The 27,774-nt window shown below is 41.1% G+C and overlaps 1 protein-coding gene across 1 annotated transcript in view; it reads left to right on the forward strand.

Moving 5' to 3' along the window:
• The window catches only part of me1 (malic enzyme 1, NADP(+)-dependent, cytosolic), an 83,063-nt gene extending 77,497 nt beyond the window's left edge, over positions 1 to 5,566 (forward strand). The window contains exons 9-14 of the mRNA XM_034874444.1: positions 29 to 142; positions 645 to 750; positions 2,035 to 2,177; positions 2,299 to 2,472; positions 3,669 to 3,767; positions 5,359 to 5,566. Coding sequence (XP_034730335.1) covers positions 29 to 142; positions 645 to 750; positions 2,035 to 2,177; positions 2,299 to 2,472; positions 3,669 to 3,767; positions 5,359 to 5,526 — 804 coding nt within the window. The 3' untranslated portion in view covers positions 5,527 to 5,566. The remainder of the gene's footprint in view (positions 1 to 28; positions 143 to 644; positions 751 to 2,034; positions 2,178 to 2,298; positions 2,473 to 3,668; positions 3,768 to 5,358) is intronic.
• Positions 5,567 to 27,774: the final 22,208 nt, after the last annotated feature.

Raw genomic sequence — 27,774 nt, forward strand, 5'->3', positions numbered from 1 at the left:
CTCTCCCTCCCGTTTGTTTTGCTCCCAGGCAGCGATGGGGATTGCTGAGCTGATCGCCATGGCCATGGAGAAGGAGGGACTCGCTAAGGAAAAGTGTTTGAAAAAGATCTGGATGGTTGATTCCAAGGGCCTCATTGTCAAGGTGTTTTAATAAAATAAATTTACATATATATACATACTGAATGCATACTGTAAATACATTAATCTCTCAGGGTGGATTTTCCCCAAACAGTTTAACATCAGAGGAACAATCAAGGGAAACTTTCTCCATTGTTAGTTTAGACGACATAGTTTTGTCTGTCAAAGACTATGTAACATCACCATCTGTTACACATCTGTATGTCCATGTTATTCATCCCTCAATCCTCCTCTTTGCCGTCCTCCACTGTTTGATTTCTCACTACTTCTGTCACTCCCCCAACAACACTCTCTCTTTCCTCTCCCCTTTATCCCGCCTCTCCTCTTCATACCCACCTCTTTTCACCCCCTCTTTTCTCTCTCTCATTCCCAACTGGTTATCCTCCAGTACAGAGGAGCAATTATAAGAAATGCGTCATTCCTTCAGCAGTAAGAATGTTTTTCACAGTGTCTGATGGTCTCATATCTTCTATATCCTCCTCAACCCTTCCTCTCCATCGCCATAGGGCCGAGACCATCTGACCTACGAGAAGGAGAGGTTTGCTCATGAGCATCCAGAGATGAAGAGACTGGAGGATGTGATCCGGGAACTGAAACCCACAGCTATCATTGGTATAGTCTATATCGACGTTCAACTTTTGGGATTGCTCTGTTGCTGACGGAAATTACGCGGGATTTCACTCATTTAGGCCGAGTATTCGTTGCCTTGGGCTGTCTTTGTGTTGGCGTTCTAACCTCTGGTGGATTTCTAAGGACTGTGGTTAACTGCTCCTCAGATCTCTGCAGTGGAAATCCAGACAGCTAGCTAGACTATCTGTCCAATTGTCTACTTTTTAAACATTAATTTGCATCCCCCCCAGCCTGCCTATGGTCCCCAGGTGTTATGAGGTCATAAGGGGAAAAGTTATCTCCCCTTTCTCTGCTATGCACGCCTATAGAATTTGGCACACCCATGAGAGAGAGACAACATGGCTTTCAAATGAGAAAAATGGCAGTTGGTCAAGGCCACACCCCCAGCCTCCACCTTACCTTACCAAAAGCTACAGACTCAGAAATGGCGCATACTAAGGAAAACTCATTGTGGGACTGACTTTAGTGGCTGGAATTCTGCACCGAGGCTGAATTTCGGGAAAGAGACTTCAGATACAGTATTAGGGACCACTAAGGTCTATATAAATTAGACTTCTGGTACAGTATTAGGGGACCACTGAGGTCTATTTAAAAGAGACTTCAGATACAGTATTAGGGACCACTAAGGTCTATATAAAAGAGACTTCAGATACAGTATTAGGGACCACTAAGGTCTATATAAAAGAGACTTCAGATACGGTATTAGGGACCACTAAGGTCTATATAAATGAGACTTCAGATACAGTATTAGGGACCACTAAGGTCTGTATAAAAGCATCCAAAGAGCACCATGTCATGTGACCTTTAACCAACTTTTGAACGTACACGCTACACCAAAACAATTTTTTTTCTCGAGTCTATTTTGAAGAGGCAACATTTCACCTTACGGCACTTAAAGCCGCCCAAGATGATTGTGATTGGTTTAAAGAAATATCAATGAACCAGAGCATGTATTTCTCTTATCTTGGAATGCTGTGTGGTGTAGCCATACCCTCCTCCACGACACTGTGGAGGAAGGTCTGGCCAAGCGAGACTATCATCGCTAAAACAACAAGCGTGTGACGTATTCATAAGAGAGCCAGTTAACCATTTTGAATGTGTTGAACAGATTGTTGTTCATTCTTTAGGAAAAGCTCCTAAAGAAGTAGACTGAAATAGGCCTGGGCGATATGGAAAATCAAAAATAACACAATGTTTTTTTATTGTGCAATGATAATGTAGGGTTGACGATTGGTTGACCCATTGACGGCCTGCGTTCTGTCTCAGGTGTGGCAGCTATAGCTGGAGCCTTCAGCGAGCAGATCATCACAGACATGGCTTCCTTCAATGAACGCCCAATCATCTTTGCCCTCAGCAACCCTACCAGCAAAGCAGAATGCACTGCTGAGCAGTGTTACACACTCACAGAGGTATTCACTCAGGGCTCTCTTCATTGCGGTGATATTCTCATACATTCATGGCCATGAAGTTCCTTGGTCTTCTCTAATGAATGGGCAAATAAAACCAATAATAATCCTCATTGTGCTGCAGGGACGGGGCATCTTTGCCAGTGGCAGCCCATTTGACCCCGTCACCCTGTCCAATGGGAGGACGTTCTACCCTGGTCAGGGAAACAACTCCTACATCTTCCCCGGTGTGGGCCTGAGTGTCACCGTCGCTGGCATCCAAAATATTACAGAGGGAATCTTCCTTGCTGCAGCAGAGGTAACACACATTGACACATGACACGTTCATGGACATCAGAAAAATATTTTTCCGAGTGAAAACGTCACCATTCACGTCACTTCCTGTGGGAATCAGAGGCGGGAAACTGGGGCTAGATTTGACTAACAGAGTTGTCCCAGTTGTTGACCCGTTGACATTTGGTCCACTGGACATATTTCAATAACAATAAACTGTTTATTGTGGACAAACGCCTCTACCAAGAAACATACACAGATATAACATGTTTCAAATTATTCATAAATAGGCCCAGGTATAAAAAACACTACACCTTATCCGTGTCCTTTCTCGTTCAAAAACAAACACCTGTCCATGTGCTGTTTGGATGCTCACAGAAGAAAACAGCAGCGCATCTTTCTTATTGTAGCCTCTGTGTTTTGACACATCTGATGCTAGGCTGCGCGTAGCAGCTGGTGGCAGTCATGCAACAAGTTGTAATGCCAAATATAACATAGCCAATATAACAGAAGAAGAAGAACACGCATCCCGATCATGTGAACGCTGGCAGTCGGTAAAATAACGTAATCACAGGGGCGGTCCTTGATATTCCCATATTGCATGAACACAGCAATAATCAGTACATACACACCATTTTCATGTTTTTTATAATATTTAATGAACGCAGGAAGTTTGTTCGATCATGTTGTCACTGATCCTCTTCTCCTGAAGTCTCAGTAAAGCCATGCCTTGACAACGAAATGAGTGCCTGGAGCTTTTTAAGGGTACATCCAACGACATTAGGCAAGGTTCCTTATTTTCTTGTTTGGCTCTAAGTCTGAGTCAAACTGTGACTTGAAACAGCCACAAATCTCTCTCCTTCAATATTTCAGTCAGGAGAGACAAGTGAATTAAGTAAAGATGCATGTGTATTATAACAGATGGTAAACAACCGCCCCCATTTTAGCAGCATTGAATGCACTAAAGGCAGAGAATTGTATTTAAACAGAGGCAGCAGTAACAATGTAGCTATGTCCCTGTGCTGTTGGATGGATGAGATCAGCTGATGTGAACAGCTGATATCATGATTGACAGCCATCATGCGTGACTGACTACAGGCCTAAGCATGCAGAAGGATACTCTTCCCGACTGTGTCTATAGCTTCACATGTCCTACACTTAGCATGTTGCGGTGACTTTCTTCGCTACCGCAACCTGAACTGTGTGTTTCACATTCCCCAGGCGCTTGCTCACCTGGTGACGGAGAAAGACCTGGCGGAGGGGAGGTTGTACCCTCCGCTGACCTCCATCAGGGACGTCTCTCTCAAACTGGCTGTAAAGGTTAGAGCTCAATGCACAATGAAGAGCAGATGTACGCTGCCATGTCAAAGTAACACTTTACAATAACCATCACTAATTAAACGGTAAATTGATAGTGAATCACACTTGAGTTAAAAGTGATTCTTTTAAAGTTTGTTGTTGCACACATCATAACATTTTATATAGTATATTAAGCATTTGTCAATGATCACACAAAACTATCAATGAATGTTATTTGGATGGTGATTATAAAGTGATGATTTTAATACCTTGTTAATGATGAACACATACTTTGTGAAGTGTCTATGAACATAGTTTAGAGGGTTGTTGTCATGGTTACACTTTAGTTTTTTATGACACATTTGTGACAGTGTCATGTCACTCTTGTGTAGATACCTTTAAGTAAAGTGTTATCATTATCAGTGCATAAATCATTTTTTATAGATCACTAAACAAAGATTTAATGTGGCCACATTAGTTACATGATGCTTTATTAACCTTCTTAATAATTCATAATTTACTAATTATTATCAGGATTAGTGCCAACTTTATAATAGCCATCCAAATAATATTTAGGGATGGCTTACAAAACTGTAATTAACAATTAACATATGATTTAATTATCTATCTAAATGAATGAACTCTTTCTTTCATTACAAACTCAATACACCCTCCCTCCTCCTCATCCCGTCCCCTCCACCTCCATCCACAGACTAACAGACACCCAACCCTAACCCCCCCAGCCTAGGCTGGCTACAGAAACTGTGTTTTTTACAGTGTGTTCAGGGGACAGGCAGCTAGCACATAGTGAGGAATGGTTTTTTACAGTGTGTTCAGGGGACAGGCAGCTAGCAGATAGTGAGATGTTTTTTACAGTGTGTTCAGGGGACAGGCAGCTAGCAGATAGTGAGGAGATGTTTTTTACAGTGTGTTCAGGGGACAGGCAGCTAGCAGATAGTGAGGAGATGTTTTTTACAGTGTGTTCTGGGGACAGGCAGCTAGCAGAAATTGAGGAGATGTTTTTTACAGTGTGTTCAGGGGACAGGCAGCTAGCAGGTAGTGAGGAGATGTTTTTTTACAGTGTGCTCAGGGGACTGGCAGCTAGCAGAAATTGAGGAGATGTTTTTTACAGTGTGTTTTGGGGATAGGCAACTAGCAGATAGTGAGGAGATGTTTTTTACAGTGTTTTCTGGGGACAGGCAGCTAGCAGAAATTGAGGAGATGTTTTTTTACAGTGTGTTCAGGGGACAGGCAGCTAGCAGGTAGTGAGGAGATGTTTTATACAGTGTGTTCTGGGGACAGTCAGCTAGCAGAAATTGAGGAGATGTTTTATACAGTGTGTTCTGGGGACAGTCAGCTAGCAGATAGTGAGGAGATGTTTTTTACAGTGTGTTCAGGGGACAGGCAGCTAGCAGATAGTGAGGAGATGTTTTTTACAGTGTGTTCAGGGGACAGGCAGCTAGCAGAAAGTGAGGAGATGTTTGCTGTATGTGGCAAAAGAATGTTGTAGCCTAAAAAAAGATTTATTAATGATGGTTATTATAAGTGTTACCCATGTGTCTTTGATTCTGGATGTATGGGGTCTTATTTTCTCCAACGCTGTGCATTACAGGTCATGGAGTATGCCTACGAGCACAACATGGCGACACTTTACCCGGAGCCGTCCGACAAAGAAGCTTATTTGCACTCACTTACCTATAGCACTGATTATGATGAGTTTGCTGTGGATTCGTACAGCTGGCCAGAGGACAGCATGGTGATGCAGTCATGCAAACTTTAAAAACACTGGACAGAAAGACGGAATGAGCGCTGGAGGGGTACAGTTAACACTGACATGACATGCAATATCATCACAAGACACGATGTTGGATATGAAAGAGACTGTGTGTAGTATTGTCTCATTTATAAATCACTGTGGAATTATTGGTGGCAACACATGTCGAGTTTTTAGGCGTTGTGTGTTTGATGTCTCCCTCTCCAGTGAAAACATTTTAGAGTAATTTATAAATCACTGAACCAAATGAAGTTGACAACATGTGAAACACAAAGCACTTTCAGAACTTATATATTTAATATTCCACTAATGGTTGCTATCGCATTGAATTTTATAATAAAACATTTGGGGAAAGTCCTCCACAGGCTCCTTTTTAGTTGAACTGTAATAGGCCATTTTTATGACCGTGTCAGCTGTAATCCAAAAACTCTTTGTCAAATAAAAATGGTTTTGATTCATGTTTTTCATGTCTAATTACATTTGTAGGGGAAAAAGACAAGAGTGTGTCGAGTACAACAAGTCCTCCAGAGATCGAGGTTTGGGTCAGGTAGACTAGCCCTGTCCTACCAGACTCTGGTACATTGGCCTGGTCCTACCAGACTCTTGTACATTAGCCTGGTCCTACCGGACTTTGGTACATTAGCTTGGTCCTACCAGACTCTGGTACATTAGCCTGGTCCTACCAGACTCTGGTACATTAGCTTGGTCCTACCAGACTTTGGTACATTAGCTTGGTCCTCCCCGACTCTGGTCCATTAGCCTGATCCTACCAGACCATGGTATATTACCCTTGTCCTACCAGACTCTGGTCCATTTGTCTGGTCCTACCAGACTCTTGTCCATTAGCCCGGTCCTACCAGACTCTGGTCCATTAGCCCGGTCCTACCAGACCCTGGTACATTAGCCTGGTCCTACCAGACTCTGGTCCATTAGTCTGGTCCTACCAGACTTTGGTACATCAGCCTGGTCCTACCAGACTCTTGTCCATTAGCCTGGTCCTGCCAGACTCTGGTCCATTAGCCCGGTCCTACCCGACTCTGGTACATTAACCCGGTCCTACCAGAATCTGGTACATTAGCCTGGTCCTACCAGACTCTGGTACATTAGCCTGGTCCTACCAGACCCTGGTCCATTAGCCTACATACATGGCTTTACTGTGAGAAACCAACCTAAAAATGGTCTGCAAGGTGGTTCTGAAATCAGGGCCAGGACTCTAACATTCAGGCTACATACATTATACTCCAACTTTTTTCAGTTTTACTCTTTACGTAAAGTTAAGTATGTATAAGGGCTTAGAACATTATGATTGGAGTAAATGATGTCCATTCCCATGCTCTATTATGTCTCATAATTTGTTGCAGCTATGGTTGTGTCGATACCATTTGTTCAGATTTGGTGCAACCAATTTCTCACCACTCGAAATGATAAAAATGGTCCTAAATCCCTTTAAAACACCACATTAAGACACCAAGAGGAACAATATAGAACCATTGCTGTGATTTGGGATCATAAACTTTAGGAACTGGATTCTTTCAGAAATTGGATGTCAAGCATTTCTGTTCTGGAAACTGTTTAGGAACTCCCTTACGCCGAGGAAAGCCATACTTTCTCTAAAAGCCCCAGGTCTCTAGTTTGGGGTTGTAAAGTTTCATGAGGCTGTAATTTAAAACGGTGAGCTCAACTTTCAAAAAATGGTCTCACTACAATAACATCATCACACATGGTTACAGTTGGGTTTACTGAATCCACTTTCAGTTTTCCAGTCGTACCTAATTCATGTAATCCCTGTTTAGGGACCCAAGCATGCAGAAATACAAATACACCATTTATTAATATGTGAAAGTAACACATTTGGATACTGCAGGAGAAAAATTGGGTTTTTTGCAAAGTCAGGTTGAAGCAGCAACACCCCAGAGTGTAATAACTTGAGCAAGGGTGTGTTTTATTGCTTATAAAGTCCTTTTTTTTTATAAGAGGAAGATTCTGTTTTTTTCTCCTTTCTAAAGTTACATGCTCTCACTTTAAACAAGGGACTCAGACCCTTAGAGGCAATGTAGTCTACATGCTTGACGTTTCATTTCTGTGCCGCAGGAAATTCCGCCGGATGCATGTATAACTTTGTGTAGGCGTTCTAACCTCTGGTTGATTTCTGAGGACTATGGTTACCTGGTCCTCAGACCTCTGCAGGGTAAATCCAGACAGCTAGCTAGACTATCTGTCCAATCTGAGGACTATGGTTACCTGGTCCTCAGACCTCTGCAGGGTAAATCCAGACCGCTAGCTAGACTATCTGTCCAATCTGAGGACTATGGTTACCTGGTCCTCAGATCTCTCTAGGGTAAATCCAGACAGCTAGCTAGACTATCTGTCCAATCTGAGGACTATGGTTACCTGGTCCTCAGATCTCTTCAGGGTAAATCCAGACAGCTAGCTAGACTAGATCTGTCCAATCGCAGTTTTCTCTCGCACGACTATTTTGCAGCAGCTCTGTGAGGAGCGTAGCGTAACCCATGACGATTCTGATTGAAACGGCATTAAACCAGAGCAGGTTTTCCTCTCATCCCAGAAGGCTTTGTGGAGTCGCCAGACCTTCCTTCATCATGCTTTGGAGGAGGGTCAGGCAAAGCGAGACTAATGGTAACGGGAACAGACAGATTGCTGTTTTGTCCTCTTTGATCCGTGTGAAGAGGAACGATTTCCTTTTCTCTACAACACAAATAGTGAAACAAAAAAACTATTGCAATCACATATTCTTTTGATGTGACAGATGAGACTTTGCTTGTGATTGTCTGTGAAACCAAATCTATGGAGATGTCATGATGCAGCGATCCCTCCCTTTTCCAGTGAGGGGGTTCCTCAAATGCATCTCACAGTGATCTGGCTCACTCCAGAGGCCCACTTCTGTTATTGCAACACAATTAGCAGCTCCTAAATGGCTTTATGATCAAATTTCTTTTTTTAAAGAGGATTTTAATCATCAAATTCTAAATGAACTAACCTCTCTGTATCTACCATACAAAAATTGCATGTCCATTATTATTATTGTCATGCCATTTTAAAAGCAAACCAATGCATAATTGTCTATTGTTGAGTTCGTGTTGTGTCTTTTGTGTTTAAGTTATTGTATTTTAGAGGCCACTCCAGGGATGGACATTAAAAATTAGCTTAGGCTATGAATGCTGTGGGTGCTGCATAGGTCTATGCTACATACTTATTAATACACATGATTCATTTTATTTATAAAGCGCTTGATCTAATGCTTAAAAGACACTTTAAAAACAGTTTTAAAGGCACATAGACATAGTATGAAAATTCACACAGTAAAATACACACATCAACTCTAAGTTCCAAATGGAGAGGGCAAGTAGTTCCTATACAAATAAACACACAATGACATTGTGGCACGTGTAGCCCACATAACAGAGCCATACACACATATCAAATAAGTGGTGTGTACATGGGTATGTAAGTAGGGCGGCGGTGGCTCACTGGTGGAGCCACCGCCGGCCAATCGGAAGGTTGAGAAGGTGGCACCTTGGCCAGCTGGTCCGCGCTTTAACTAGTCGTTGAGACTAGAAAAACGTTATATAAGAACAGTCCATTTACAATAAAAGCAGCAGGTGAATCCAACTTGTTTGTGGTCCAACAGCGTTTTGTGTCTGTCCGCTGTCTGATGTAAAAACAGGATGATTTTACATTAATGAATCAATCAGGCCAGACAGACAGTACCAGAGGCCTCGGCTGGCCTGATGCCCGAGCCAGTCTGAAATCAATAGAGAAGCACCCGGACCAGTCAGCGTTCAGCGCTGAGCGTCTGGCCACAGGCAGGACTAGATTCACCCTCCATTTTATTTCAGCCCTGGGCTACCCCCCCCCCACGCAGACACTATGATCAATATGTCTCAATGTCAACAGCATCTGTTGGAAATGGTGTATCCAACGCGTAAACAGCTGTCCGTCGGTGGTGTTTTGGGATAAAGTCGAACGCTGCAGAATTTGCAGAATGGATTAAAATAGAGAGGGAAGATTTACAGTAAGATGAAGGTGTGACATGGGGGGGGGTTGAACTTTATACCTCCAGAGACTTTCTCCCAAATTCTGATCGTTCTCTATCAGCCATTCTTCTTGTGTCAGACGAACTCTAGTGTCCCTTCTTCATCACCCCCGTAATGCTCCAAATGGATTCATTTGAAGGGATTTTGAAATGTGACGTATTAATTGAACTTTCAGTATAAGGTTGGTTTGGTTTACATTCTTACTATTGGCAGAAGTCGGACACCTCACACAAATCAATGACTTTGAGCTATGTTCAACTATTTTAACCATGGCCATCACTTTTGGACAACTCTGAGCAGATGATTTAGCAATCTATTTCTACCATTTTTTAGGTAAATATGCCCACTGTTTCCATCTGTAACTTGTGGCTATTTCACCATATTCAACCTTTTTTTCACTATCACTATCTGTCTTTGTGTTAACTTTAGAGGTCTCTGCTAGCTTGCTAATGTACTTTGCATACACTCTTATTCACAATATCTGGCGTTCAGGTTATATACTTAATATGTGGGTGCATATATTCTGTCAAATCATGATTTATAGTTCAAATTAATTCAATTATAATTTTAATTCAAAACATAGCTCCCTTGAATCGAGCTTCTGTACAATAACCTGCAGTGTATCACTATCTCTCTGGGTCTGTGGCTCGCCCGTCACCCTGCAGCCCTCTGCAGCACCTTGCTGGTCGCTGACCGGCCGGGTGCATGCCAGCTGTAACCTCGTATCCTTTTGACCTTGTTTACAGTCTCGCATGAAATGGCACCTTGCTTAGACCTTGTGATCAGTGCCAATCAGTACAACCCCGGAGGGAATATCCCGTGTCTACCCATCCTCCCTGCTGCCTGTCTGCCACTGAGCCCGGAGCTTGCGGTCCTACCGGATGTGACCACAGACGCAGCACACGGGGCGCATCGTTTCATTTCCTCCCAGGTTCCATGATTTGGCCCTTAGCTCCATCTCCTTTCACAATGGATGATTCATTTGTTAACTGTTGCCACTTCACCTTGAGGAAATGATATTCAGATTCATGTTAGAGATAGATAGGTAGTTAGATATTTGTTGGTCTTAATAAAATGGGAAATTACAGTGTTGCAGCAGCAAAATCAGTCACACAGCACAGAATATACATGAAATACTAGGATACAATAAACATACTGTACATACATACAACATACATGAAATAAAAATAGGAATAAAATATAGGAACAAATATTTGAATATTTACAATTTAAGAATTCAAAAATGTGCAACGGCTTACACAGTAAAGATAAATATGTAAATAGACCAATTGTGTAGGTTGCAGAATTGCAGTATTGTGGTGTCCCAGAGTCTTATAGCACCCAGGGATGACGTGTTAAAGAGTATTATCGAAGCGGGGGGAGCCTCTTAGAGAAGGTGCTCCTCTGTTGGACCGGGGGGGGGGGGGGGGGGGGGGGGGGGGGGGGTGGTCGGGGTCATCCATTCTACTCTAACTATAATTGATCATTTGCAGTCCCTTATTTGATCCTCTTTACTTGCAGTGGCTGCAGATGAATGTGCACCCTGCTATAAAAGACCAGCAGAGGGTGCTCTGACATGTTGTTTCATCAGTAAAAGACCTTAAAAAGCACAATAGTGCAACATTTGTGGAAATAATGATTTGAATGCACACATTATTATCTCTCTTCCCCGGCACATTTTCTTCCATCATTACCTTCTCTTGTGAGTTTCCTGCAACCTGTGTTGTTAATGAATCATCTAATGACTAGAAACAGAATAATACGCCAAACTCACTGCTTTCACTCTTGGCTAATTTCACCAGCTACATCTTTTTATCTATATATATCTATATATATCTATATATATATAATAGTCCAGCCAACTGTATTGTCCCTGCTCTTTGTATGACTCGGCCAGCGAATGGGCATTATAGTCTGAGATGATGATGGGTAAATTGGACAAAACCTATGTCTATAATTGGCTAAATGGAATAAAATACATTATGGTAACACATTATTTTCTGCGTCTCTGATCTCTATGAAAAATGTCATTTTTTTAGTTGTATTTAACATTTCAGAATTAGGATTATAGATATTTTTTACTAAACCAAGCTAGTATAGAACAACAACAGAGACATGTTTAGAGTTCTTAATCAGCTGACCGCTTGTAGTTCTGGACATTTAGAGAGCTTTGGAATATGTTATAATATCTAAATACAATCCAAATGGTATTGTTTGCACACCACTAAAAACGTAACTATTGTCAATGTATTGTTGAATTACATCTCATCTTAAAAATGAAATTTGAATTATATAAAAAAAAAAAAAAGATTCCCTTTTAGCTGGGGACCCCCTGGAACACTTCAAGGACCCCTGGGCTTCCCGGGCCCCACTTTGTAAACCACCGAACTAGCACACCTCTGCCTCAAACTCTGCTTTTTGTCTGCTGAATAAATAAAAAGCTTGACTTTGTCCACAGAAATCAAAGTTTCGGAGCGGCGTCCATAAAAAAAAAAAGCTAAATCCAATCACGCCTCTGCATCATGCTGGAGCTGTGTGTGTCTATATGGATCATAACTGCCTTTGATCTTTGTGTTGATGTCTGCTCTCAGATGAGCTGAAGCACTCTTACGGCTTACTTTTTCTTTTCAGACACACAAAGTGTCAGTCGAGCTGCTGAAACTGTGGTGTAAACCGCATAATAAGCTGATATATCAAGGGATTACTGTAGTTCCTAGCCTGGGTGCCAGCCGAACGTAGCCCCGCCCACAACATTTGAGATCGGGAAGTTGGGTCTGGACTCGATCCGTTGTGGAGCAACTATGCTCGAACCAGAGCTGTTCGGACCAATCAAATTGTCAGGGCAGGCTTTATGCAATGGTGGACAGATGATACAATAGTAACGTAATCAATCACGTCACCAAAGAGCGCTGGGGTTGAATTTGTTTACAACAAAGATGGCCACCACTGGAGATTTGTACATTCCGCCATCGCGTCTGTTATAGAAAATTTCGACAGCGCGTTCATTTTAAAAGAGAAACAGAGAACAGCGATCAAGATATTTGTCCATCGGAAAAATGTTTTTATCCTTTCTACGGGATTCAGCAAATGTTCAACATATGTACGTCACATGCTCCGTTGCTCTGATTGGTTGTTGGTCTACCCAATTGAGTGCAGAGGCATTTTCTTTCCTGGTTCGGCTTGAAACACGACCCCATGATCAAAGCCCAATGGAGCAGGATCAGACTCACACTCAGAGTATGACAACGTGCAATGGACAACTATGTAGTTCCTGTACTTGGCTCAAATTGACAATTTGCAACTGTTTAGAAATTGAAACATTTGTGTTATTGCTGAGGCTAGATATGTACCATATGTGTTGACACAACATTGGATCTTCTTTAAAGAAAGAATCAAAAAGTAAGCTTGGATTATCAACGCAGTAATCCAGTATCAATCTTTTAATATTCAGTCATTGTCATGGGCTGCTATGAGATCTAATTACATTTGTTGTTTTTTTGGTCAAGCTGCCTTTTAACCAGATAGCGTGTTTGGTCACGTTGTCCCTGCAACGTGCAACAATACGCAGAAATGCATTGTTATCAAACCCTGCTGTCAGAGAACAGCATGTATTAGACATGACATGCACTCTATCGCCAGTGGAGACAGTGAGCGCAGTCGATGTGTTTGGTTCCTGATGACATTTTAATGTTTTTTACACGTTTACAGGCTTAACTGTCATCTATGACTCAAAGCTAGAGTGGTCATATAGTTTCACCTGTAGACCAGTCTTTCAACAAAATATAGGATTGATAACATTCATATCTCATCATATATAGCAGTGTTTGTGGAAGCCTTGGGTGCATGTATTTGAGAGGGGGGGGGGGGGGTGTTTAGAGGTTGTCCCTCAAGAAAATGTGCCATTTTTTGTAATCAAAAACCGGAAATATCAGGTTATTTTGGACCATTATAATATCTGTATCCATGTCTAAGTTAATGGAAATGGATACAGACGATAAATAATCAAAGTTAAAAAGCTTAATGACAAAAATGACAACATTATGACCAACTATATTCATCGGATCTGAGAACATTTGTTTAGTTAGTTCCCACAACGGCTTGGGTGCTGCACATGAGCTTTAAAATGGAAGGGAAATATCCTGAAAAGCATTTATTTAATTTTCATTTATAACTTTTTTCTGTGTTTTTCAGAAGGCCAGAACCTGCTGTACAAAATAACCCAAGATAAGCCTACTTAGTACTTGTTGTCGTGTGAGACGACACAAGTTGCTACACCAAGTGACCTTTATTTTCTCAGCAGATCCAGGTCCCTGCCTGGCTGGTGGTGGACTGAATGAGGACAATTATCAAGAAACCACCTCTGTTCAGCAGCTTCAAACCGTTCTGCTGTCCCCGTGAACGACTCTGTGAGTAATTTAGAGAGACTGCCTCCGTTTTGCAGACAGTCCGTGAGGACCCCCGCACGTCGCACAGGTTTTAGCCTGAGAGCCAGTGGTGGGCGCAGGTTTCAGACAGCCTGTTGTTTCTCAGGCGGGTACCACGCGCCGTTCCCAAGCAGGAGCGCCAGCGCCTTGACAACTTATCCCATGATTTAGATGAAGCCTTGCACTCAGCGCGGGGATTCTTGCACTAAAATCCAACGTGACATGTGTGATCCCAACCCAAAGTCGTGTTTAATTAAATGTCGCAACACAGGGCGAGCACAGACATCATTCCCTGCAGCGCTCATCACTGAAAAACACCCACGTTCTGCTAAAATAGGCCACTATGCAACATTTGTGAGGTGTAGCTTTACTGATGTGAACCTTTATTTCAGTCATAAGTCCACAAGTGACAGGTCCAGATATTTAGGACAAGGATTCTGTTCATTTATGCAATAATTTAAGAGTAGTGAAATGGAACATTTTTTAACCTAGTTTATGTTGCCGTGCACAGCACGTTGCCTTTAGCTGCCGAGCATGTCTTTGCCGCCTTTTGAATGTCGGCACATGCTAGCCGGGCTTGTGCTTATTATTCTGCTGCAAGCTCCAGATGGATCAACACATGCTGAAAATATTACAAGCAAGACATTTGCATGTGACCTTAATCCCTTCACTTCTGCTCCACCATGCAAACAAGTCAGTCCAATGACATTATTCCACGACCCCGGATCAGAACATTTGCAACACTGGGTATTCAAATTGGCAGATTGTGGTTGATTACTACAAAAGACAAGCTATATCTCTGAAAACAGGTATGAATAGTTCAAAATCCGCCTACTTTTTTAAAATATTTTTTTTAGACATTTTGGATCCCATTTGGAAATTAACGCCACTTGTGATGTTGCTGTGGCTGAAAGATCAATGCTGGCTAGGGCATAGGTTTTGGTTTAACATAATATGGGGGGGTTGTGCCCCATAAAATCAAACAAAAAGTGGGTGTGTAACACTTAATTTCCTGCAGTCTAGTGAAATTTCACTATGCAATTATTTATAGTGAAAATGCAAAGGAAATAAGTATTCTCCTGTGTTGTTGAAAACTTTCTGCACATTCTAGTCTCGCTTTGCCAGACCTGGGCCAGTCCACACAGCATTGGGTGGGAGAAAAACGCCCTCTGGTTTATTGGCACTTCTTTAAACCAATGTTTCCCGGGTCCCGGGGAGACACCGAATTTCGCTTTTGGGTCTTGAGCTGAAAAAGTTTGGGAACCGCTGTTTTAAACCAATCAGAGAGTGAGAACGCCAACACAAAGAAAGCGGAAGGTAACGGACATCCGCGAGCAATCCCGGAAATGGAACATCGTGTCTATAGACTATGAATATTCAAAACATCACACGTGTTTCAGGATGTAGAAACTATGTAGTAGATGTAGACTATCTTTAAATGTGTATTTTACAAAGAAACCAATCGCACATCCAACATCCAACTACTTTTCAATGCAGGTGCGTTGGAAAATACCACATTAGAACAAAGGAAGATCCCTCACGCTTTCCTTTGGAAGTTCTTGTCTTGATGAAGCTCCAAAGGGACCAAGACATTAGTTTCTTCAACAAATGGTGATGCTGGAGCAATTCCTTCTTCAGGTCTAATATTATTGTGTTCATAGTTCATATGCATATCGTCCTAAATGTACCGGCATGTCAGGAAGCAATGAGAAATACTGTACAATGTAGAATTAAGGGCCTGTGATGAATGCATTAGTACATCTTTTATTTGTATTGTGTGTGTGATCAATGGATGTTCTTAAACAAGTGTGAAATGATTGGTTGACAACAAAAGGTAAGCCCACCATTACACCAGAGATACTTAAGACCAGTAATAAACCTGAATGCACTCTGAGGCGCACCATTTTGGGAAATTGCATTTAGCATGCATGGATTTTAAGATATTAACATGCATGCGTTCGCAACAATAGCCGTGGTCATTGTTTCTGGATCTTCATTAATTCTGTAATTGTCCACCGCCAGTGATTTCCTGCCAAGTTCAGTAAACATCAAAGCATTTTCCTTTTGCTGCTGAAACCAGACATAACCCATTAATGCATATTGCATCTTGAGCTCAATAAGTTGCCTAATGAATCCTGAGAGGCAACAACAGCTTCTGGTTGTTGTGTGTGTAGAAAGTATTTTGTCCCTCTTTGCTTGTGTTGTTATGTTGTGTGACCGTCCTGCCGTCTGTGTGTTTGGTGTGTGTTGCTGATTATAAATGAGGACAGTGGGGTGTGTGTGTGTGATGGTAATGTGGCCTTTAGTGCTCTCCTTGCCCATTAATAACCAGGTTGGCTTTGATGTGGCCACGATGAGCGAGGTGGCCCCTTTGCTTGCATCAGTTGCGGCACGTGAACCCGCCTGTTGTGTTATCTCCTTACCTGCTCAAGGGTCCACCTGAGTTGGTTCACCTGCCAGATACATTAAAGAACCTGTATTTTCTTCTTTTTGATCAATATGTCACAGTGACCTGTCCCAAGCCAACATCCCATAACTGCATTAGTTCTGTATGAAGCTTAAAATAATCTACTTTCTCAATACAACAACACAAACCATGTGTAGAGAGAAACAAGGCGGTTGTGTCCTCATAACTACCTGTTACACAGAGATGAAGAGCAGATGCATGTCTGTCTGTGGCGTGACGTCATTAACGCATCACCAGAGGAATTAAGACATGGTAGGAATGACTATACATTTAAAAAATGGTTCAAAGACATGACACTAGATAAGTAAAGAAATTGAGTAGTATTATTGTGTTAGAATGTTGATGATGAATATCATTATAATCATTATGGTTATCATTATTATTTAGGATATCATTTACTTTAGGGTGGCAATGTACTATATATATATATATGTATAACTACTGACCCTTAATGGGTGTATGTAGGCATGTATGTATGTATGTATATATGTAGGTAAGTTTATGCATGCATATGCAAAAACCCTGTATGTATGCATGCATGTAGAAAGTTATCTGGGAAAGTGTATATAGTTCTTAGTAACATTGTGTCCATTAAAAATTATTAAATAAACATTGAAGGCTTGGCGTTTGAGGCCAGTTTTCTTGTTTTAAAAATAAGTAAAGGTTAGATGTTACACTTAAATGAATAAGTAATAGATTTGACTTCCAAGAAATACGTAGATTTGGAGAAAAAAAAAAATCCAAATCAAAGCAACAAACGCCGAGATATCCTGAACTGTTGTCAAAGGAAAAGGTTAAGCACCAAAAGCATTGGATTGTACATTTCCCACAATGCAACTCAGTCGAGTCTTTCATTAAACTTTCTGTCCCAGGCACATGCTCACATCTTGGGTGAATTCCTCAAGGTGGGTGTCAGAAACTACGCACCACAGCTTTAAAGCTGCTTAAATTGTTATATTTACTTATGGATCATGTATGGCCCATAACATATTGTTTTCATTCACTCTAACAGCTCTCACCTGGATTGTTTTCAGCAGGCTGCTGTTACGACAGAAAACCTAATAACCCGACATAAGCTACCTGGCCAGCACCAAGCGGCAGATGCAAGCTGATCATCGTTTAGCCGCAAAAAGGTCTGAGATTTTTAATTTATTTATAGTTATTAGAAAACAAACCAGAAGTACAAGGAGTAAATCATGGGCAGGAACAGGACTCTTAACCCTCATGTTGTCCTTGTTTCAAAGTGTTTTATATCAGAAATATGGATTTCTTTCAATCAAATTGCCCAAAAATAACATGGATGATTCCATGCAATGTTCCTCAGGTAAAATGAATGATTACTTTTATTGACTTTTTGGGTGTTTTATTTAATCTTATACAATTTGAATTCTTTTTTTAATGGTTTCCAAACAGTATCCGGACTAAACTTTGACATCTACCCATCTGTGACCACTCAACATCCTCTGACCTTAACTATTAGTCAAGATAATTTATAATTTCAGATTTTTTTTTAACTAGAAATGTATGTATAATTTGATACAAATGACGTTTGTTGACCATGAATTCCAAGAATAATTATGGAATCTATCATTAAACCAGCTCAGGTTTTTAAAAAAGCGCCAAAAGCATGGAAAAAGTGACAAATAAATCAAAAACATTGGAAAAGCACAAACAAAATTTTGACCTGGAAGGGCAAGTTTGTGGTTAACGGGAGGGCAACACAAGGGTTATTCAATGTTAATATTCATATCTGTTGGATCTGTAAATTGGCAATTGTTTGCTAACATTTTCACCGTCGGTGTTCTGTTTAAAACCGGCGTCTGCTGCCCCCAAGTGGCCAGAAAAAGTGAATATTCCATCTTGATGTGGGCTTGTTGCATAGTCTCAAATACAAGTCTCCTTTTAAAAAACAAAACCAAGGCACAAAATGCCATTAGTTTACATTATATTACAATTTAAAATGACAAACGTCAAAAATGTCCTTTATAATTCAGACTGATTCAGAGAACTAAAAACCCAACCCAAACAATCAGATGGACAAACCACACAAGACTGCTATACTATTTTTGATGCATCTTTAATTCCTCTGCAACATTTTCTACAATAGAATCTGCAAACATACGGCGTGAGGTAACTACTTTTACACACCAAAGGTTGTTTCAAATATTCATCTGTTGTGCTGGTCATTGAATGTCACGCAGACCTGTAAATAGAAACTGATGACACTCTAACCTTGTGCTGAATCCTCCATTCCACATCCATATCTTCCCACAAACAAACAGTAGTTCAGGTCAAATTATTTCATGGAATAAAAATAAATAAAACGCAAGCAGAATAGATCTATCAATGACAACTGAGTATTTGTCTCCCTGTCTTGGTAAAAATACATCTGTGGGCGTGTATGAGAGTATCTGTCTTATGCTGGCTGCATATGGGTGGATGGCTCATTATCTATTGTTGGCAGGCACAATGGCCCGGAGGCCAGGCCACGCCGGCCCAACAGCCCCCGGCACAATACCTGTAAACAGCGAGCAACCTAATTGAAAACAGTCCAGCATCACCATGTATTCTCACAATGACAAAGCTGATGAATAGGCTTTCCAAATAAAAAAATAAAAAAAAGGTGGGGGTGTATTCCAAATTAAAGGTTGCGGCAGTGAAAGTATCAAATGTAACCTCAAACATGTTGTCAGACATATATGTAGTTATATTTTGCAACTGGTTCTCAAACTGCAGGTGCTCTTAATCAATGCTATTTCCCAGTGGATGTTGTTGTTGCGATTACACATGTTAGCCCCCGATGAGATGTAGAAGCAGATGACACACAGCATTGATTTGCTTGCTTTTAAAATGTTCTGCATCGGCTCACTAATGCATCCAACCCTCATGTTGATTGGTCACCAATGTGCCCCTCATATGAGCCTCGAGGCACTGAAATTAGAGATATAATCGCCCTGTACGGTCCAAATGAGGCCTATACGTCCTTTACATGACACACACGAGTGTGGAAATGTCCTTTTATGTAGGTCAGGGAGTCTACATCCATCCATCATCTCCACCCACCACGATCTTAAACAGAACAGAAGAGAGGGAGGAAATCTAAAAAAAAAAGCTTCGCGTTACTCATGCTCCCTGCATGTGGGCTAAGTAACAGTAATCCAATCAGATAAAAGACTAGTCAACATACAAGTTTTGCCGGATATCTCAGCCTCTGTGTGCCCACCACAAACTAACTAGTTCCCTGTCAACTTGTTGGCTTCCATTATGCTGAGCTCTGACATTGCAGACCTAATTTTTTTGACGCTGTTCTTTAAGTGGGATTTGCGATTAGGCTTAGATATCTGCCTCTGTTTTCTCTCATGCGCAATAAGGAGCCTCAGCCATATCTCTGTCTCCACACTCTGGTAATACTGGATATCTTTTGTGCTCTCTAACCAAGTGGCTGCTGTGCTTGTTGTGTACACTGAAACTGAAAAAAACAGCCAGCTTTCAAAGCTATTGGCTGGTTGTTGCAGTATGGATTGTGGCTCACGGATGCTGTTGCTCAGCTGTTGATGTTGCATCATTGGTGAGTGAAACAGAAGTTCGGATGAAATGCTGGTGACACAACGGTGGAACTAAGGAACAAAGGTGGTCCAAAGTATCTAATTCCCCCTTTGTGTCATCCCATAGGTGTGTTCTGGATGACACAGAGACCTAGACTATTGCTGCATGGTAAAGAGTTTTCCCACAACTGCTGCACACAACTCAGTGTTGTCCTGTTGGTCAGAAAACATTGCATCCAAAATGTCCGCCTTGATTAATGTTACTGTACCTGTTACTGTAACGGTTTTGGTTCTGAATGACCTGCCACTTCTCTAAAGCTCAAAACAAAAACTTACAGCTGCTAAGAGAATGATTGCAACCCGTTGGAAGCAACCTCATGACATGTCCATCCGTGCATGGACTCTTTCCTTTTTGGATGTCATGGACATGGAGCCATCAGTAGTGGACGTCCATGGAGCCAATATTGCTTCCTCTTTGAGGTCCGGACCTCAACCTGCGCATGTGATTGGTCTCCTGTGTTTTGTCTGTGTGTGTGTGTGTTTGTGTTTGTGTTTGTGTGTGTCTTTTTCTGCATGTAAGGTTTTGTCTCCATCCGTCCCAGCTCTCCTCTCTCTGTTTTTTTTGCCTCTGGGACACCTTCCATTGTCTCCGTGTGTTGTTTGTAATTTTTTGTGTTATAATTTCTGAATATAAAAGAAAGTTTCCAACCACAAAAAAAAAAACTAGCACTAGGCTAGTTACACTAAGTGTTACTCAGACTGTGAGAACAGTTGTGTAATGTCTTCTTTGACCCTGAAGGAGCTTTTGGAAGTCATTCTAAAAATAACTCTGGTGATGTCACTAAGGTTATGTTGGCTTGGAGACTATACATTTCTAAAAAAACATTTGCATTGTTGGAACCATACGTAAAGTCCCTTATACATAAAAATAATACGTAGACAAAAGATATAAAGTATAAAAATGATCTGTTATAGATAAATGAATTGCACTGTGGGGAATTGTTTTAAGTGCTTGGAGGTCCTCTGTGAATATTTGTATATCGACCATTCTTTTTCTTTGTTTCTTTCTTTTGCATGTTTATGTAAATTTAATACTACATCTCTTTAAAATCCGTTTGAAGAAAGAAACTTTTATAATTTTCCTTATCTAACAAGGTAAACATGTCACAGTGATTCAGATTTCTTTTTTAAAAGAGACCTTGGCATGAAAGTAATATAAAATATCATAACGTTAGTCATCATCTTACCATTCTCTAACGTTAAAAGTAAAACACACATTAGGAAAATGCAAACAATGAAGCATAAATCTCATAACCATCCCAGCCCGACTTGAAGTTTCGAGGATTTTTTTTTTGTAAAAAAGGTTACGTCACACCCAAATGATCTTACATGTCTTACCCATGTCTTTCCATTTCACAGGCTTCTCATTTCCAAATAAGTCAGCTGGACATAGACTTTTCAACCATCTCACGGAATTGACCTTTTTCAAAAATGGTTAATTTTTTTCTACCTGGAAATCAACGTCTTTCCCTTATTTCAGGTGATAAACGTGTATTCCTGACTCAGTTCAGAAAATTCTTCTGGATACACTTATGTTTATTTCCATAGTAGATTTTTAACATGATCTACAACCTTATGACAAAAAACAAACCCCACTTCCATTTTTAATTGTGTGCTAGTAGAGATTGATTGCATTCCCTAAACATATATGTTATCTCAATTGTTGGAAAATGAGATAAAGACAATATTCATTAATAGAGTATGAAGTAAAATTTTCTTTCAGAATTGTTTTTAAAACCCCAAATAAGGCACGGGTCATTTGGACCCGAGGGATACGAGAAGGTCTCGAAAGTGAAGACAACACGAGGGTTAAGAGAATTTCCGCCTGATGTCCCTCATATTGACCAGATTTCCGTCACCTGGCAACGCGAGACTAGCTGAACCGCATTCTCAGGGGTTTCCAATGTGTAGAAAAAGTTGCAATTGAGATCCCGTAATTGGAACAAAACGGAGTACTTGATATGTTTCTATTCCTTCATCTTTTCTCTCGTACCAGCCTCCCTGCAGCCAAAGACCTGCGTCTTGCTGCTTGCAGCGATGCCCTGCAGATGTTCACTATTTCATGTCTTTGGCCACAGAAAATGGGGAGGGGCCATCATGTGACCATCCTGCGTTTGACCATGCTGGTCTTTCTGGGTCGGCCCCTCTTTGCTGCCGCGGTGTACGTTCCCTGAGGGCAACGAGGCTGGTCAGTCAGGTCACATGACCTGAGGCTATGGGTAAACTCGGGCAGGTCTTGGGCCCAGAGGTGCCGCCTCAGATTTGCAGTTAGTTGGTCTGAAGGGCGTCTCTGACGGGCCTGGATGTGATCGAATCCGAGTAGCACTAATGCACTAGGCTGGTTAGGGCGGGTTGAGACTCTGGTGTCCCATTAAGTTTGGCCTGGAGGATCATAAGGTTACAATTTCAAGAGTCTGGACTAGCCTTGGGTAATATGATTTGAAGGTCCACAGCACAGAGACTAGCAGAAAGGAAGAGAAGAGCTATTAGAGTCCGAGTGACAGACATAGAGAGAGAAATTTGGGGGGGGGGTTAAGCGATGAGAGGACTCTTGGACCTGGAAGTACATACAACTACATACTCACACTGGACTGATCATTGGCTAAAACATTGTGGGTTTAACAGAAAGATGTCAGAGTGTATGGCATGTGCAACTTTATGGGTAATTCATTATGTTAACATGCAAAATAACAATCTTAGCCTTTGATCCATCTGGTCTTTGTGTGTTTTCCCTTGTGTTTGTCAGTGGTGGAAGAAAGATCGCAATCTTTTACCTTTTAAAAGTTGCAATATCATAGTGTATAACTACTTTGCTGAAGGTGCTACATGTAATATATTTACTGTAATAAATCCAAAAATGTCCCCAATGCGTATTCAGATTTTAGGGAAACATGCTAATTTAAACACCTACACACCTTTTCTGACAACAATGCTAATGCTAGTATTTTGAAATTTCTGTTCCGTGATGGAGTTTCTGAATATCTGCTTGTGTTGGTATCAACTTCCCAGTTTGACAGCCGGGCCGGGATGCCAGATATATATTTATAAAAACCTAAACCCAGCGAGCTACAGCTGCAACGTTTAAGCTACGAAAGCAGCAAACAAACGAACGGGATCAACGGAGATAGATTCTAACCAACCTAAAAAACCCTGGCATGTTTCTAACGTGACCAGGGACGTAACAAACCTTAGGGAAATATTGGAAATCCATTTGAAAGATGGAGACAGCTTAGAGCCCAAAAGGACGCAGAGTTGGCTAATTTTCCTCCTGAATAGGTATGGTAATCACGGTTACTAGGGACGGGCTTTTTCAACATTTGTATACTCTCATTGAATTATATAGCTAGAGTACTCAAGTTGGTTACTCACAAAAACAAATGAGACAGAGCCATTAAAGTGATCCAGGCTGGTTCTGGCTAACCCTGCTAACCCTGCTAACTGCTAGAGTTATCGAAAGCCCAGGCAAGCGGGCCACGGCTGTTTAAAACATGTAGCCTGCTCGTTAACTAATCAGTTGTTCCTCTTCTGTTCTTCATTCGTTCCTCAACCGTTAATCATTCGTCTCGTATTAGTTCCTCACCTGTTCCTCATTCATTCCTCGTTTGTTCTTCACATGTTCCTCATCTGTTCCCTACCTTTTCCTCATTCATTCCTCATCTATTCCTCACTCTTTCTTCATCCTTTCCTCATCCGTTCCTCATCCATTTCTCATCCGTGCCTCATTTATTTGTCTTCGTTCATCATTCGTACCTCATTTGTTCATCAGTTGTTCCTCATTCGTTCATCATTCGTTCCTCATCCGTTCCTTATTCATTTCTTATCCGTTCCTCATCCGTTCCTTATTCATTTCTTATCCGTTCCTCATCCGTTCCTTATTTGTTTCTTATCCGTTCCTCATCCATTCCTCATCCGTTCCTCATCCATTCCTCATTCGTTCATCATCCGTTACTCATTCGTTCCTCATCCGTTTCTCATCCATTCCTCATTCGTTCATCATCCGTTACTCATTCGTTCCTCATCCGTTTCTCATCCATTCCTCATCCGTTCCTTCTCTGGTCCTCATTTTTTGGTCATTCGTTCCTCATCCCTTCGTCATTTGTTCCTAAGTAACTACCTACATTTTTGTGTACCTTGTTGTAAAGTGTTACCAGATTGGGTTGCTGTGTCAACTATTTGCCTTTTTTTTTACACAGCAGTGTTACCCGGGATAGTCCGCAGACAGCAGATGATTATGGATGCAGAGATCAGCGCTGGTCATTCCAAGATACTGGCATACAAAACCAGATATTAATAAAGATGTTGTGTCTATGTACAGATGAGGGTAAGTGTAAAAAAAAAAATTGTATTTGAGTGAAGTGGCTTTTTATGTTAATTGCTCCAGTATTTTAGTGTATTGCCGTTCTGAGAAGGTTTTATTTGTCCAAACAGCATCTGGTCGTATTGGGGTCAAATGAATGACGTCTCAGACGCATCTTTCCTGCTTGAGGACATGGGGACATTTACAGGTGAGTAATTTAGGATCAGAGGATGGTTAAGATTTCTCTTAGTTTAACAAGCATACCTTCAAGACAAATGTATACCCTGCAGGCAGCGTTGCTCAAATGAAAGCTGATGTAATCAGATTAAACTATGGCCTGAGGAAATGTCCCTATTAGGTTCCAATTTTTCTCCTCTGTATGAGCTCAGCAAATTAATTGGGAACCACCCCAGCCCACTTTATTGAACATGACACTCCAAACAAAGCCTGTCTTTATTTCTAGCAATGTGTAGGAAAGTAAAGGAGTGGGGGGGAGAAAAAACAACAACCGAATAATTAAAAGCAAATCACTGACCAGATAATTGGGCAATTAGGGTCAATTAGCCAGCACGTGGGGAAGTGTGAAAATTATAGCAGGCCCTGATCTTCAAATGAGCATTTTGACTCTGTGACCTGTTTTAGCCTTCAGGGTGCATTCACACACACACACACACACACACACACAGAGGGATAATCCAAAATACCTCCAACTCTCCACCTTCAGTTGTTCCTATAGATGTGTCAATTACAAAAGACAGAACGTTTTAAGAGCGTTTTAACTTTATTATTTGTACTTTTAGTCTCAAATCATTTTCAAACCGACGATGCAAAGGTTACATGATCAATTCATTTAAGTAGTGGCAAAATTGAGGAGGTAGTCTGGGCCAGCATTGAAAGAAACACTTCAATTAAGTGTCTGGAGAGAAAAGGGCTGTATGTGAAATAATGAACACCTCATATTTTATGGCTGCTACTTCCTATCAAATCCAAATTTGATGGGTTAAAGTTAAAAAAGGGCTTTATTCTACAGTGCAGACAGTTTTAAACACCTTATTTTTTCATGGCTGCAACATCACCAATTAAATTTATTGAAATTAAAAATATCACAGGCTAAATATCTTGTGAATGATTTCAATAACATTTCTTTGAAAGCTAACATAGTACTTAACACAAATTCTGTTAGGGTTATTATGAGGTGCGTTCAGTGGTGCAGCTGTCTCTTTACAAGTCAGCAAAAGCTAATTGTTCATGTCGAAATAAAAGCCATGACAGTCTTAAACTAGCAATAATGTTGAGCATCAAAATCCACGTCTGATGAAGTCTCCGTGTTGTCAGGAGAGGCCGAGTAAAACAACCTGCCGTTTGAGAGCCAAGTGGCACTCGAGCTGTGCTCTGTTCCAAGCAGAGCAGCTTTCGTATGGCTCGGAGGTTATTGGAGAGATGAACGTTTAATGCTTCGGTTCCCCACAGTAACAAGCAAGTCACGGTTTGAGTAGTCAAACAAGCCGCTGATCCAAATGAAAGTCTGTGTCGGAAAAAAGACAGCGTATTAATTCCTGCTGGTGATTTTAGTCTTTAGTACATCGAGTGACTCTTTACTTGCATAGTTATTTCTCACATGTCGACTGAACAAGCAGGCACAGTGTGTTGTTTCCTTATCCCGTTTAAGGTGAATTAATTTGGTCTCCTTCTTCCGCTTTGATTAGAAGACCTGAGAGGAGTGAAGTCAACCGTGACAGTACGTCTTGTTAGGGCACATCCAGCGTTATCTGTTCAGCAGAGATCTGAGACGGCAGGGACATTCAGCATGACACCAGCAACGCACAGAAGAAGATAAATGCTTCTTTCTGTGCTGAAGCCTTTTGTTCTTCTATCTACACCAGTTGATCAGGTTCCTCCTTCCTCCAAATTCAAAGGCTTGGGGATGCACAGTACATCAAGTCAAGAACTTGTTCTGTCCCCCGAGGGATGTTCAGGTCCAAATATTTGTAGAGAAGGGTGATTTGGCATGCCAGAGATGCCATTAGTTGGGCTAAATGGCCAAGAACAATCCCAGTGGCCATAACAGCAACCCCCAAATCACTCACAAACCCCACTTACCAGGGATAGGGACTCAAATTGCACTTAAATCGCACACACAGTGCCCACAGATTTGACTTGAGACTCATCCTGAAAAGACTTCAGACTCAATTCAGACTCAAGATGTGGGACAATCTCTTTTTTTAGGAATTTTCTGATGAGCTGAATGTTACTCTCCTCCTCTAAGCTACCTACGATACACGTAAATATATAATACATGCTTTCAATTCCAATATACATGCAGTATAAGCAGTGTTTTGAGCAGATTGGATGGAACGCAACAAATGAGGGCTATTTTAATTCCAAAGGCTAAGGGAACTTTGTCAGGATGCAAAGTATCCTGATCCTTGAAATAACTGGCCTTTAATGTGCTTGACTCTATGGGAATTTAACATAGGGGGGTGTATACTTATGCCCCCTGTATTTTAAGGAAGAACATTTATTAATTCATAATACATTATTCATTCGCACAGAAAATTGGTGTCCTTAGAAGGTTAGATTTTTCTAAATGTTTTGAATTGAGGCCTTAAGATCAATTTCTAAAAGATGTTTTTTTATTCCTCTTTTTAATCAACTTTAGCATGGGTGTGTTCACTTTCTTAAGCCAATGTACATCAGGCGGTAACAAATGTTACATAAACATGTCAACCTTGACTTTTGGTTTCACATGGGACACAATCCGGGAACGAAATACGGTAATGTCAACACATCATTGAGAATGCGGTTTCATTGTATGGGTTCACAAACTTAACTTGTAAGTACTGCTGTTTGAATCTGTAACTGAATGCACCATTCTGGTAGTTTTCTCATCTGGATTCTGTGTTGCGGGACACAAAGCTTCATTCCAAATCAGAATCATAATCAGAAATACTTTATTGATCCCCAAAAGGGAAATTCTGTGTTGCAGTTGCACAAATAGTAGAAATATCAAGTAGAAATATAAATAAAGAAATAGTAGGAGTGTGGATATGTAAGTTATTTACATAGTTAAAGGAAATTTGCAGTTAGATAAAGACCTAAGCCAGTATTTGGTTCTAAAGTGTTGAAACAGTTCTTTGAGAGAGCAGAATTATTATTATTTTTTCTTTTTAAATGGTATTTAATAGGGATGAATGTTGTTCCATGATTGGGACTGCTCCTGAGGTCATTCGTATAACTTGGAGCCAACCCTTTCAGTTTCCACTTCAGTAAGAAATTCTCTGTTTCTTCTGACGAGTCATTTCACGTCCCTGCAGTCGAGTGCGTTCTAACGGAGAGCCGTCAGGTTCTTCCTCACACGAGGTGTGAATGAGAGAGGGGACGCGGTGACGGACACTTCTTCCGGGGA

The sequence above is a fragment of the Etheostoma cragini genome, chromosome 6 (assembly GCF_013103735.1).
Source record: "Etheostoma cragini isolate CJK2018 chromosome 6, CSU_Ecrag_1.0, whole genome shotgun sequence".
In the NCBI taxonomy this organism is placed as follows: Eukaryota; Metazoa; Chordata; class Actinopteri; order Perciformes; family Percidae; genus Etheostoma; species Etheostoma cragini.